We start from the raw sequence: 14,064 nt of genomic DNA, 5'->3' as shown, positions 1-14,064 counted from the left end.
GCCACCAGCTGCATTAAGTACTGCAGTGCATCTCCTCCTCATGGACTACACCAGATTTACCAGTTCTTGCTGTGAGATGTTACCCCACTCTTCTACCAAGGCACCTGCAAGTTCCTGGACATTTCTGGAGGGAATGGCCCTAGCCCTCACCCTCCGATCCAACAGGTCCCAGGCGTGCTCAATGGGATTGAGATCCGGGCTCTTCGCTGGCCATGGCAGAACACTGACATTCCTGTCTTGCAGGAAATCACGTACAAAACAAACAGTATGGCTGGTGGCATTGTCATGCTGGAGGGTCATGTCAGGATGAGCCTGCAGGAAGGGTACCACATGAGGGAGGAGGATGTCTTCCCTGTAACGCGCAGTGTTGAGATTGCCTGCAATGACAACAAGCTCAGTCCGATGACTCTGTGACACACCGCCCCAGACCATGACGGACCCTCCACCTCCAAATCGATCCCGCTCCAGAGTACAGGCCTCGGTGTAACTCTCCTTCCTTTGACGATAAACGCGAATCCGACCATCACCCCTGGTGAGACAAAACCGCGACTCGTCAGTGAAGAGCACTTTTTGCCAGGCCTGTCTGGTACAGCGACATTGGGTTTGTGCCCATAGGCGACGCTGTTGCTGGTGATGTCTGGTGAGGACCTGCTTTACAATAGGCCTACAAGCCCTCAGTCCAGCGTCTCTCAGCCTATTTGCGAACAGTCTGAGCACTGATGGAGGGATTGTGCGTTACTGGTGTAACGTGGGCAGTTGTTGTTGCCATCCTGTACCTGTCCCGCAGGTGTGATGTTCGGAAGTACCAATCCTGTGCAGGTGTTGCAGTCTTCACTGCGAGGATGATCAGCTGTCTGTCCTGTCTCCCTGTAGCACGGTCTTAGGCATCTCACAGTACAGACATTGCAATTTATTGCCCTGGCCACATCTGCAGTCCTCATGCCTCCATGCAGCATGCCTAAAGGCACGTTCACGCAGATGAGCAGGGACCCTGGGCATCATTCTTTTGGTGTTTTTCAGAGTCAGTAGAAAGGCCTCTTTAGTGTCCTAAGTTTTCATAACTGTGACCTTAATTGCCTACCGTCTGTAAGATGTTAGTGTCTTAACGACAGTTCCACAGGTGCATGTTCATTAACTGTTTATGGTTCATTGAACAAGCATGGGTGTTTAAACCCTTTACAATGAAGATCTGTGAAGTTATTTGGATTTTTTACGAATTATCTTTGAAAGACAGGGTCCTGAAAAAGGGCAGTTTCGTTTTTTGCTGAGTTTACAATGATCTATGTGACATTGCAACATAGTCTACAAGGATAGACCATTAAATTAAAAAAGTATATACTTTTTTTTTTATGAGTGCGCCCCATAAAAAAGACGCCCCGGTAGCCTACACATGTTTCACAGGTGTAGCTTGTTATTAGAATCAATCAAAGCGGCGCTACATTGAGAGGGAGATTTCTAATCAATGCAAAATGGAATAAAAATTACAGAATTAAGTTGGCTAAATGAGGAGTAGGCTACACTGATCATCCAACCGGTAGGCTGATGTTTCATATGAATAGAGTTGTAGACAAGTACGGGGAGCGCAGCAAAATAGCTTTAATTGGCCTTGCTACTTCGCTAACTTAACTGACTGCTGTTGCTAGCTAGCTCTTTTACAAATGATTTGATGGAGTCAAGATAGGCACTACCAGATGGTATGATAGATAACCTATGGCAGCAACAAGTTTGTCTAACCAGCCTTAGTCAGGTTTGGCTACTTTCTCTCTCTCGCCCTCCGTGCCAGACAAATGCCCATCCCTTACTTAGATCGGATGTTGTTTTGTGTTTGACTGTCTGTTTCTGGTTGTGGTTAACCGTTTTGTTCCCCAGTGTAAGAAATTATAATGGATACTGGTAACTTGTTTTAACCACTCCTCAACACAAGCTATACTTGGCACAACATGCACCCATCCCCACTATACCCCCACACTTTGTACCCTTATAAATAACCATAGACCCACACACACATCCCCTCCCCCATGAATAGGCCCCTGTGAAAACAAACGCACATGGATGGATGCTTTTGGATGAGACTAAGACAAAGAACTGTGTGAAGAGCCAATGGAACGTCGACATCCGGCCCGGACAGGACTACCCACGACCCAGATCGACCAATCGGAAGGCCAGACTACAAGATCAACCTACTTTGCTTGTTGCCTATATAATCTGTATGAACTGTTTAGAGCGCTCTCTTTTCCGACGATTCCATACGAGTCAGACAGAAGGGGCCGTGCTGCACGATTTACTAAGATATTTTTTACATGTGAATAAACGGCCTTATTATACAAATATCCACCTCGTCCTATGTCTCCACTTGATCTCCTGTCTCCAGTAAACGTTTTATCAACAGAACTTGGTAAGCAGAGGATGGCTAGACACCTTTGAATTCGGTCCATAGAAAGTTGATCAGACAGGAGGCGAGTGGGAGAAAGATTCTAGAAGGAGGGGTGACCTGTCCGAAGGAGACATCGCGATTCAACTCACCCAGGAAACTGATCAAAGAGCTCGAAACTATAAGGTAAGCAGAAGCCTGTTTAATCTAAATCTGTATATTGTATTATAGCCAATATCTAAATTGAGATCAGGAGTACTGGAGTGAGTATGAATTACGGTTTAATTTATGTGAAATTGTTAAGAATCTAAGGCATTGTGTAAAGATATCTAAGTAATAATAGGTCAAAGACTTGTTCACATAGTCCGGCACTAGGCGATATGTTGATCGACTAGATGTACAGTGAGGAATAAGCTTTAAAAGGATTCATATAGTCGGGCCATAGGTGAGAGTTGACCACCTAGGGGTTACCGTGAGGTTTCCACAAAATAAAATAAAAAGGGGATTCATATAGTCGGGCCATAGCTGACAGTTGACCAGCTAGGGGTTACCGTGAGGAATCCATAATTAAAAGTAAGGATTCATATAGTCGGGCCATAGCTGATAAGTGATCAGCTAGGGGTTACCGTGAGGAATCCATAATTAAAAGATGAGATCCATATAGTCGAGCAATAGTTGAATTGGCAATCAACTAGGTGTTACCGTGAGGACCCCAAAAATAATAAAAAAAATAAATAAATAAAGATGAGATCCATATAGTCGAGCAATAGTTGAATTGGCAATCAACTAGGTGTTACCGTGAGGACCCATAGAAAAATAAATAAAATAAGATTCATATAGTCGGGCAATTGATTGATCAGCTAGGTGTTACCGTGAAGAATCTAATGTGATATTGTATGTTCAAGTTGTGTTAGCGAAATTAATGGTAGAAGGTATTAAACCTGAAACTCTCCAAATCAATGTGGGTGATTGAACGTTCCACGAGACCGATTGCTACTAATTAGGGATATGCTAATTGAGGCTGTGTTGAAAGTGACCGCCGAGTCATAATGTGTGGGCTGTTGTGAAGCAGCTATTTTCTGCTGATAAGTTGACTTGATTTTTTCCCTCTCGTGCTGCTGGGTTTGCCTTAAGGACTAGAATTAATTAAATAATTATTCTAGAAGCGCTAGGATATACTAATATATTGTCCCAAAAGGACACGTTTGAAATACTTTGGGAAAGTATTTAATTAATTAGTTGAATATTGTAATAATAATATTTTTTGAGAAAAATGAGTCCTAGAATTAATTAAATAATTATTCTAGAAACGCTTGAATTTACTAACATATTGTTCCAAAAGGATATTGCCGAAATACTTTGGCAAAGTATTTAATTAATCGAAAAAGTGAAAACCAATAATAACTTTTGGGAAATAGTTCCTAAAAACTTTATTCCAATTATTTTAGGAGCGCTTGAATATACTAATATATGGTTCCAAAAGGATAAAGCTGAAATAGTGTTGGAAAGAAAAAATAAAAAAAATAAAAAATAGAATAGATCCAGACATAGCTTAATTACAAAATGGCCACGACCACCGTCCCCAAACACAAATTCAATGAATACTTAGATCAGAGAATGAAAGACAGAGCAGGGGGGAAAATACAGTATAAAATAGTTTAAAAAGTGTGGGAAGAAGTGAGGCTAAAATGGACGCAGGCAGGTTACCTTAGTGGGGCGGCCCCATCAGAAGGGCAACTCCTCACTATGGAGAAAGAATTAGAGGAAGTAGTGAAGGAAGGGATAGAAAGTGAAGTTGAAAGGAATAAGAACCACTTATTCACAAAGGAAGGTACAAAACATAGGGAGAAAGCAGAGGCAGAACTAAAAATAGGCATGTGGGCAATTGAAGAAATCAGAAGAGCACTCCCTTACAGAAAACCTGACATGATGGGGGTGGTCACTGGAGCCCCAACTGACACCAAAGAGGGCATGTCCAACAATAATGACGCCCCACCTACCACCACAGCAGCCCCATCGGCCCCAACCCATCTATACCCAGAACTGCCACAGGGAGAGAAAATAACACCACCTCCCTATTTTCAAAATCCATTCACCCACCTCCCTCAAAACCCTTTTTTGACCCCTGCTGTGGTACAGGCACCGGTGTTTGTGGTGCATGAAAGACACCTAAAAGGTAACATGACTTTGGGGATCCAAGAAGGGCAACTCGTGTGTGAAGAGAGGCCTGATCATCGAGAAAGGGAGGAAAGGGATAGAGCGTACACACAGGGACGTGGGGGGGGTTCGAACCCCGCCTCACTACAGGGACACGGTGGGTCTCTACCAACCTACCCACAAGGACGGGGTAGTGGGTCTCAACCAGGCCCTTTGAAGAGAGAAGACAGAGAGCTGATTCTGTTTTCTTCCACTCCAAACCCAGACCCAAATCAGCAATCACCTCCCCCTTTCCAGGGCATGTCTGACGAATATGCCCCATGGCCCTGAAGCTGGCCACCACTAACCTACACTCATAACTGACCTGGACTACTGAAGCAGCAAAGGCTTTTGCACTCTTGAAAACAGATCTCTAAGTGGCAGCAGCCTTAACAGCACCTGAGAAAAAAAAAATATAATAATAATAATAATCAAAAAATCAAAAATTACCTTTTGGTAATGGTAGACAGGTTTTCCAAATGGGTCGAGGCAATACCAACAGCACGTGAGGATGCCAGGTCAGTCATTAAGTGGCTGCAGACTGAACTCATACCAAGGTATGGAGTTCCAAGGCAAATCCGATCCGACAAACGGGTCCCATTTCAGTAACCAACACCTGAGACAGGTGAAGGAAAGATTGGGTATTGTGCACAAGTTTGGGTTAGTGTACAGGCCACAATCTCAAAAGCCTCGTGAAACGCGCCAATCAAATGTATGTGCAGGTTTTAAGTTGATTTGGGTTGAAGCCCTGCCCCTGGCATTGATGGCCATGAGAGCCTCGCCAGGTGCAGGCACCCATCTCTCTCCTCATGAGATAATGACTGGTAGAGTCATGCTTGGTCCACCAAGGGAGGGAGGTCATATGCCCGCCCTTGATGTACAACAAATTGTAATGTCTGAATATGTGAGAAAACTGACAGAACTTTCTGCAGCTCTCTCCAAACAGATTCACAAGGTCCAACGGGGAAGCTGACGGGAGATCCGGCACCACTGAAGGTAAAAATTGGTGACTGGGTGGGGTTAAAGTCCACAAGAGAAAATGGCTAGAACCCAGGTGGACTGGACTGTACGAAGTGAGGGAGGTTACTTCACACTCAGTCCAGGTCAAAGGTAAATCAGGCGCACCTTGGCATCACCTTACACATTGCACTCCAGCCCCAATCCCTTCTAGAACACTGACAGAAGTCAGAGCTGATTTAAACAGCTTAAATTCAATTACAAATGAAGACATTCCTGACTCAGGGGATGCGGCATCAAACTCCGCCTCCCCTGAAAAAGGAACTTCGCCCAGTTAGAGGGACATTTCTCCCTCCCTGGGCAAGGCTATGGATATCTGGCCCCTTATTTGTGATATTCCTACTGATATTTGGGGTGTCCCTGGGCACTTTCACATGGTTAATAGAATAACTATAACCGGATCCCCATGGATGTATGTCACGGACACTCTAGTCTAACTAGGTTGAATAGAGCGGGTGGAGAGCTGTGCAGAGAATGGACAGAAGATGGCAGTATTGCAGCACTCAACGGTCTCCCAGCCGACGGGGAGCCTGGTTGAATGCTGGTGACATCATTTTGTTTTTTGGAGTAAACATTTAGGTTAAGGGTTTCCGTGTTCCCAGAGATAAGATATCTTAAAGGAGTACACTTATATATATATATTAGGAGGATTATTTTCTGAGTTCTATTTAGACAAGGGATTTTTTAAGATAAAGGGTTCTTTTAGTATGTCTAGATATAGTATGAAAAACGAATGTAAGGAGGTGATGTAACCTCTTGACCTGTCTTCATTGCATTTTCATGTGGTTTGATCACCCACAGGGGAATGTAGTGAGGATAATGAAATCGTGGTCATTTGGAATACTAATTTTGAGGTAAATTGATTATAATAGAGTTTATAACTCTTGACCATAATTGTAGTTTTAACCACAGAGCAGTCAGGTTTCTGGTTTTAAACATTGGCTATGACGGTTTTGAATGGGCTGTTATTGATTTGGTAATACAACAGAAAAAATCCCATTTGACATCGATAATAAATGGGGGAAGATATGATACATTGAAGTGTGAACAGGAGATATTTTAAGCCTATAGGGCAGGAAAATACATAAGCATTATAAGAATATTTTACTAATCTTACCTAATATTTTACTAATCTTACCTAAGTCAATATTAAGAGTAGGTAAGGTTGATACCTGGCCAGGGCCAGGTATCAAACGGGAGAGGGGTACATTGTGGTCTAGGATAGGATTGGGGCTTATTGGATAATAAACGAATTAAAAATTAAAAATTACTAGCTAACAAATGGGTATAGAAGTTAAATATATAATCAGATAGAACAAATGAGAAACTGTTTGTTGGCCAAACTTGTATGTCCAGGATTTTATGCGTTACAGGTGAATTAAAGGAGAAGGTGATTCACTCGACCTGGGGGCATATCGCACTTGGAGGGTGAGACACACTGACACTGCCGAATGATCACAGAGTTAAGGAGAAGAACCGTTGCTAATAGAGCTCGGGGATCAACTCCTTAATGAAGAATCCCTGACCCCGACCTCTCAACACTGTGTACGTTCATAGAAGTGAAAGTGTTGCTTGATCTCTGGCTGATGATGTGTTCTCTGAGAGAGGGTGGGGTTTTTACAGGACTGCTGGTAGTCCTGAGCTGTCTGATTTAGGATACGATGGGGATGTTACCATCACAGTACTGCCAGTTCCAACGGACCAGGGTTCAGCCGGCCTCCTCCACCACTTCAAGACCAAGTCCCACACCACCACCTAAGCTCTCCAATCCGGTACAGGTAATAAATATAAAAGACATCTCAGATAGTGAACAATTGGGGACTGAAACTGGTTATGAGGAAAGGGAGAATATGTGGTTGGCCTACAAAACACTTAATAGAAAGGACGGTGTCGTATGTGGACATGCCAGACCTATTCTGGCTGCTCACCCATTTGCCCTAAGTAATGGGGAAGGTTGGATGTGTATATTGGAAAGTTTAAGCCAAATTCAACCCTGTGTAAAACTCTGAGTCTTGTGTTCCCAGAAGTCCCTCCCCAGAAGGTACCGTGGGGAGTTAAGGCATATGGGGGATATTACAGCTGTATCACTGGTACAGGTAGGGGTATAGACTATGGGAGGCTCCCTACTACTACCTGCATCACTAATGCCACTATTAACCTGTTGGGGATGGGGGCGCTGTTTAGACTATTTATGCTAACTTGGCTAATTTTTGAAACGGCTTCCCACAAAATCCTTGATCGTACAATATGCATATTATTATTATTATTGGATAGAAAACAGTCTATAGTTTCTATAGGAGTTGAAATTTTGTCTCTAAGTGGAACAGAGCCCATTCTACAGCAATTTCCCTGACATGGAGTCAGATTTGAGAAATGTTGGCCACTCTTCTGAAGTCAGTTAAAAGGGCACTGTCATTGCTATGACTATACGGACACTTCTTACGTCTTCCCCTGGATGCCTTTACGTGATGACGATTCCAATGGGGTCGATTGCGCGTTCACAGGCCCTATAAATCAAAAAACCCTGTAGCTAGCAAGTCTTTCCTTGCTGCGTAACGCGCGTGCTGGACACCGACCCGCTCCTGTTCCAAGCGTTAGTTTAGCCTGTTATATTTCTCCGGTCATCTTTTCACTCGTTATAGGAGTTAAAAACATCATAAGGTAGTTAATTTAAAGCGTTTTATAGCAATTTATATCCGTTTAGTGCGATTTTGGGACATTTATTTTTGCAACGATGTGAAAAGTTGGGCACGCTTTTCAGTTCATCCCGAACGCAGTTGACATTTCCACATGGCAAGAGGACAGCTTTCCACCAAAAGACGATTTCTCCCAAGAAAGGATCCTTTGCCCAAGATACTGATGGAAGAACAGCTCAAGGTAGGACATTTTTATTATGATAAATCGTGTTTCTGTCGAAACATTTTAGTGGCTTAGGACGCCATGTTTTTTGACGTAGCTTCGCTTGGCGCAAACTGTATTGAAAAGTAAGGATAAATTAAAAAATGTAATAACGCAATTGTATTAAGAATTAAATTGTCTATCAATCCCTGTCCACCCTATATTTTTTAGTCACGTTTATGAGTATTTATGTATAAGAGTAGATCACTGTCTAAGTGGCGCAAGGACTTTTTCTTTACCAGCTTGTCTACATTTCACATTGTCTAACCATGATTTTGGTGGCTAAATATAAACATTTTCGATCAAACTGTATATGCATGTTGTAATGTGATGTTACAGGAGTGTCATCGGAAGAATTCTGAGAAGGTTAGTGAAAAAATTAATATCTTTTGGCGATGTTGACTTTTATCGCTCACTTTGGCTAGAATCAATGCTGGGCTGCTAATTGCTATGTGCTAAGCTAATATAACGATTTATTGTGTTTTCGCTGTAAGACACTTAGAAAATCTGAAATATTGTCTGTATTCACAGGATCTGTGTCTTTCGATTCGTGTATGCTGTGTATTTTTACGAAATGTTTGATGATTAGTAGTTAGGTAAACACGTTGCTCATTGTAATTATTCTAGTCCATTTGTGACGGTGGGTGCAATTGTAAACTATGCCATCTACCTGAAATATGCACTTTTTTCTAACAAAACCTATCCCATACCATAAATATGTTATCAGACTGTCATCTAATGAGTTTTTTTGTTGGTTAGGGGCTATAAATATCTTAGTTTAGCCGAATTGGTGATGGCTACTGGTGTTGGTGGACAAATAAAAGATGGTGGATTATGCTAATGTGTTTTTAGGTAATAGATGTACATCTTTACATATTGTGTCTTCCCTGTAAAACATTTTAAAAATCGGACATGTTGACTGGATTCACAAGATCTGTGTCTTTCATTAGCTGTATTGGACTTTAATGTGTGAAAGTTAAATATTTAAAAAAAATATTGTTTTTGAATTTCGCGGCACTGGTTTTTCAGTGGGGGTGGGGGGGGAGTGCCGCTAGCGCCACTCTCATCCTAGACAGGTTAACTAGAGGTGTTGCTGATGTATGGTGGATGTGTGGACCTGCCAGGCGGTAGACCCCATTTTGAAAGGAAATTGTCGTTGCACATGTGTTTTGGCCAGTCTGATACCACCATTGCCTATTATTGAGGTTATAGCTAACCAACTTCTGGGAGCTGCACATGACACAGAGACTCGGTACCAACCCAGGAGACGGCAAAACCGTGACGCTCCTTGGTCCGAGGGTACAGATAACATGCACACCAACCTGTTGGGGTCCCAATAGGGGTCCCCCACGAATACCAGACATCAAACAGGAATGATGGCCTGTGGCATTTATTGCCCATTTTTGGCCCAGCTATTGTTGATGCTAAGCAGAATGCCTGGATCAATTATATCTACTATAATCAACAATGATTTGTTAACTACACCCACACAGTACTTACGGGGATGGCTGAACGATTGGATGCTACCTCTCAAACCAGTAGACAAAATAGACTAGAACTGGACATGATTCTGGCCAACCAGGGAGGTGTATGTAAAATGATTGGAGAACAGTGTTGCACGTTTGTTCCTAACAATACTAGTCCGGATGGGAGCATTTCAAAAGCTCTGAGTGGGTTGGCAAGGTTATCAGTGGGAGAGGGATGGACCTGAGGGTTTAACATTTTCTCGTTTTTGGGTTAATAATGTGTGATTTTGGACTCAACAAGGCTTTGAGGCGGTCCATGGACAATTGGCAGCTACATCCCTGATGGCATTTCAAAATAGAATCGCGGTTGATATGTTATTGGCAGTACGGGGGGGGGTCTGTGCCATGTTTGGTGAACAGTGTTGTACTTTCATTCCCAACAACACAGCTACGGATGGGAGTCTGACTGTAGCATTGGAGGGACTTCGTACCCTTAATGGTAAGATGAAACCGCATTCTGGAGTGGACACTTCTATGTGGGACTCATGGATGGATGCTTTTGGTAAATATAAGACGCTGGTTTCCTCTATCCTAGTATCTATTTCCGTTTTTGCAGGCATCCTTGTACTTTGTGGATGCTGTTGCATTCCATGTGCGCGGACGCTTGCTAGCCGTGTTATCACTACCGCAATAGACCCTAATCAGGAAAGGGCCCAAATGTTCCCATTGCTTGATGATGGGGAAGCTGGACCTGTCTATCTATTTGAGGACTAAGAAACTTGAGGGGGAATCAAAAATTTGTCTTCTGACAAATTTAATCCCATAGCTTTGTCTTTTTTACTTTTATGTCACGTCTCTTGTGAGACGTGAAGAGGGGGAATCAAAAATTTGTCTTCTGACAAATTTTAACTAGTTTATTCACGTCTATAAGACGTGAAGAGGGGGATTTGTAAGAAATTATAATGGATACTGGTAACTTGTTTTAACCACTCCTCAACACAAGCTATACTTGGCACAACATGCACCCATCCCCACTATACCCCCACACTTTGTACCCTTATAAATAACCATAGACCCACACACACATCCCCTCCCCCATGAATAGGCCCCTGTGAAAACAAACGCACATGGATGGATGCTTTTGGATGAGACTAAGACAAAGAACTGTGTGAAGAGCCAATGGAACGTCGACATCCGGCCCGGACAGGACTACCCACGACCCAGATCGACCAATCGGAAGGCCAGACTACAAGATCAACCTACTTTGCTTGTTGCCTATATAATCTGTATGAACTGTTTAGAGCGCTCTCTTTTCCGACGATTCCATACGAGTCAGACAGAAGGGGCCGTGCTGCACGATTTACTAAGATATTTTTACATGTGAATAAACGGCCTTATTATACAAATATCCACCTCGTCCTATGTCTCCACTTGATCTCCTGTCTCCAGTAAACGTTTTATCAACACCAGTCTATAGTTGAGGATGCTGTCCCATCCACTGACCTCCACTATGTTGCCTCTGGTCCTGGCCTGCTCGGTGATGTTGTCCCCCGGGTCCCTGGCTGCACCGGCCTGGTTCTGGGAATCCAAGATGGCTGCCCAGTCTTCTCTGTTAGCCTCCAGCCAACCACCTGCAGGAAGAGGTTACAAAATAGACTTTACAAACATGGCAGAGAACTCTAAATATGAAGATTTTTTAAATGTATTACCGGATAATTTTCATACATTATAATGTGTGTAAACATAAGTTATATTGATTTCATTTTATAAATGAAGACATTTTTTAAAATTGATTAAATAAATGTTTTCCCTCATCAGTCTACACACAATACCCCATAATGACAAAGCGAAAACAGGTTTATATAAATTCTTGCAAATGTATTAAATATTAAAAACAGAAATACCTTATTTACATAAGTATTCAGACCCTTTGCTATGAGACTCAAAATTGAGCTCAAGTGCATCCTGTTTCCATTGATCATCCTTGAGATGTTTCTACAACTTGATTGGTGTCCACCTGTGGTAAATTCAATTGATTGGACATGGTTTGGAAAGGCACAAACCTGTCTATATAAGGTCCCACAGTTGACAGTGAATGTCAGAGCAAAAACCAATCCATGATGTCGAAGGAATTGTCCGTAGAGCTCCGAGACAGGATTGTGTCGAGTAAACAGATCTGAAGAAGGGTACCAAAAAATGTCTGCAGCATTGAAGGTCCCCAAGGACACAATGGCCTCCATCATTCTTAAATGGAATAAGTTTGGAGCCACCAAGACTCTTCCTAAAGCTGGCTGCCCAGCCAAACTGAGCAATCAGGGGAGAAGGGCCTTGGTCAGGGAGGTGACCAAGAACCCGATGGTCACTCTGACAGAGCAGAATTCCTCTGCGGAGATGGGAGAACCTTCCAGAAGGAAAACTATCTCTGCAGGACTCCACCAATCAGGCCTTTAGGGTAGAGTGGCCAAACGGAAGCCACTTCTCAGTAAAATACACATGACAGCCCGTTTGGAGTTTGCCAAAAGGCACCTAAAGGACTCTCAGACTTGAGAAACAAGATTATCTGGTTTGATGAAACCAAGATTGAACTCTAAAGCCTGAATGCCAAGGGTCACGTCTGGAGGAAACCAGGCACCGCTCATCACCTGGCAAATACCATCCCTACGGTGAAGCATGTTGGTGGCAGCATCATGCTGTGGGGATGTTTTTCAGCAGCATGGATTGGGAGACTAGTGAGAGAGAGAGATCAGAGAGATACAGAGAGATCCTTGATGAAAACCTGCTCCAGACTGGGGCGAAGGTTCACCTGCCAACAAGACAACAACCCTAAGCACACAGCCAAGACAACGCAGGAGTGGCTTCAGGACAAGTCTCTGAATGTCCTTGAGTGGCCCAGCCAGAGCCCGGACTTGAACCCAATCTAACATCTCTATAGAGACCTGAAAATAGCTGTGCAGTGAGGCTACCCATCCAACCTGACAGAGCTTGAGAGGATATGCAGAGAAGAATGGGAGAACTCCCCAAATATAGGTGTGCCAAGCTTGTAGCGTCATACCCAAGAAGACTCAAGGCTGTAATCGCTGCCAAAGGTGCTTCAACAAAGTTCTGAGTAAAGGGTCTGAATACTTATGTAAATGTAAGATATTCGTTTTTTATTTTTAATACATTGGCAAAACCTTCTAAACGTGTTTTTGCTTTGTCATCATGGGGTAATATAAGGCTGGAACGTAACAAAATGTGGAAAAAGTTAAGGGGTCTGAGTACTTTCTGAATGCACAATATGTCAACCTTACCTTGCTCCACCATCTTTAGTCCACTCAGCAGGTCAATGCTCTCTGGTCCGTCTTCTATTGTCTCCTCTTTGACTAGTAGCAGATCAGGCTTCCCATCCTCCATGTCTACTGACTGTAAGAGATACAGAGTGAGAGGATGTTGGATCAAGAAATCTGATATGAGCACCCTGCTATGGAGCATCTTCTGATTGAGCAATGAGGGATTGCTATGAGTACTATACAAAAATATTAATTGATTTGATACTTTGCAAATGTGTTAGTTGATTTGATTACTTGACACTCTTAAATGGTTTGATAATTTAAAGGCATGGTCCTACACTTTAAGGTCAACCCCTTAGTTTAGAACCAACTTCTCTTTTTTTAAAAGTGGCATCGATTTGACATTCATTCTAGTGTCAAAATTGACTACAAAGTGTAAATAGAATAATTTTGGTCATAAAGTCAGTCTCGTCCAAAACTGAGTTTTGTTAGTGAGTTCGTCACGACTTACTGGAGGGTTGGTATGGATTACTTACTTGCCCACTTTTGCCAATGATGCCCAATTGCCCAGAGACAACCGCTGCCATGTGGACATTTGTTGTCAAGTCTGCATATGGGTCCAAAGCACAGCAAAGAGGAGTGAAAATGGTTTTCCATAAAGATGATGCAAACTTCCAATGCATTTCAACAATATGGCCAGGAATGGATTACATTCGACACGATCAATTCTGCTGCATGTCAACTGTCAAACAACTGATTTTGGTGAGTAATTAGCTAAGTAGATAACTGGTACTAGCTAGCTAGTAGCTACTTTTGTTTATACAACATTATTTGATATTGCTAGCGA

General features: G+C 42.8%; 1 protein-coding gene across 2 annotated transcripts in view; it reads right to left on the bottom strand.

Moving 5' to 3' along the window:
- The window catches only part of LOC139577701 (uncharacterized), a 38,938-nt gene that overhangs the window by 6,928 nt on the left and 17,946 nt on the right, over positions 1 to 14,064 (bottom strand). For both annotated transcript variants that reach the window (XM_071404878.1, XM_071404879.1), the window contains exons 5-6: positions 13,239 to 13,350; positions 11,452 to 11,579 (exon numbers count right to left, since the gene is read on the bottom strand). In XM_071404878.1, coding sequence (XP_071260979.1) covers positions 11,452 to 11,579; positions 13,239 to 13,350 — 240 coding nt within the window. The remainder of the gene's footprint in view (positions 1 to 11,451; positions 11,580 to 13,238; positions 13,351 to 14,064) is intronic.

Source organism: Salvelinus alpinus, chromosome 6 (assembly GCF_045679555.1).
Source record: "Salvelinus alpinus chromosome 6, SLU_Salpinus.1, whole genome shotgun sequence".
Classification (NCBI taxonomy): Eukaryota; Metazoa; Chordata; class Actinopteri; order Salmoniformes; family Salmonidae; genus Salvelinus; species Salvelinus alpinus.
This window is presented reverse-complemented; position numbering and strand designations above follow the sequence as displayed.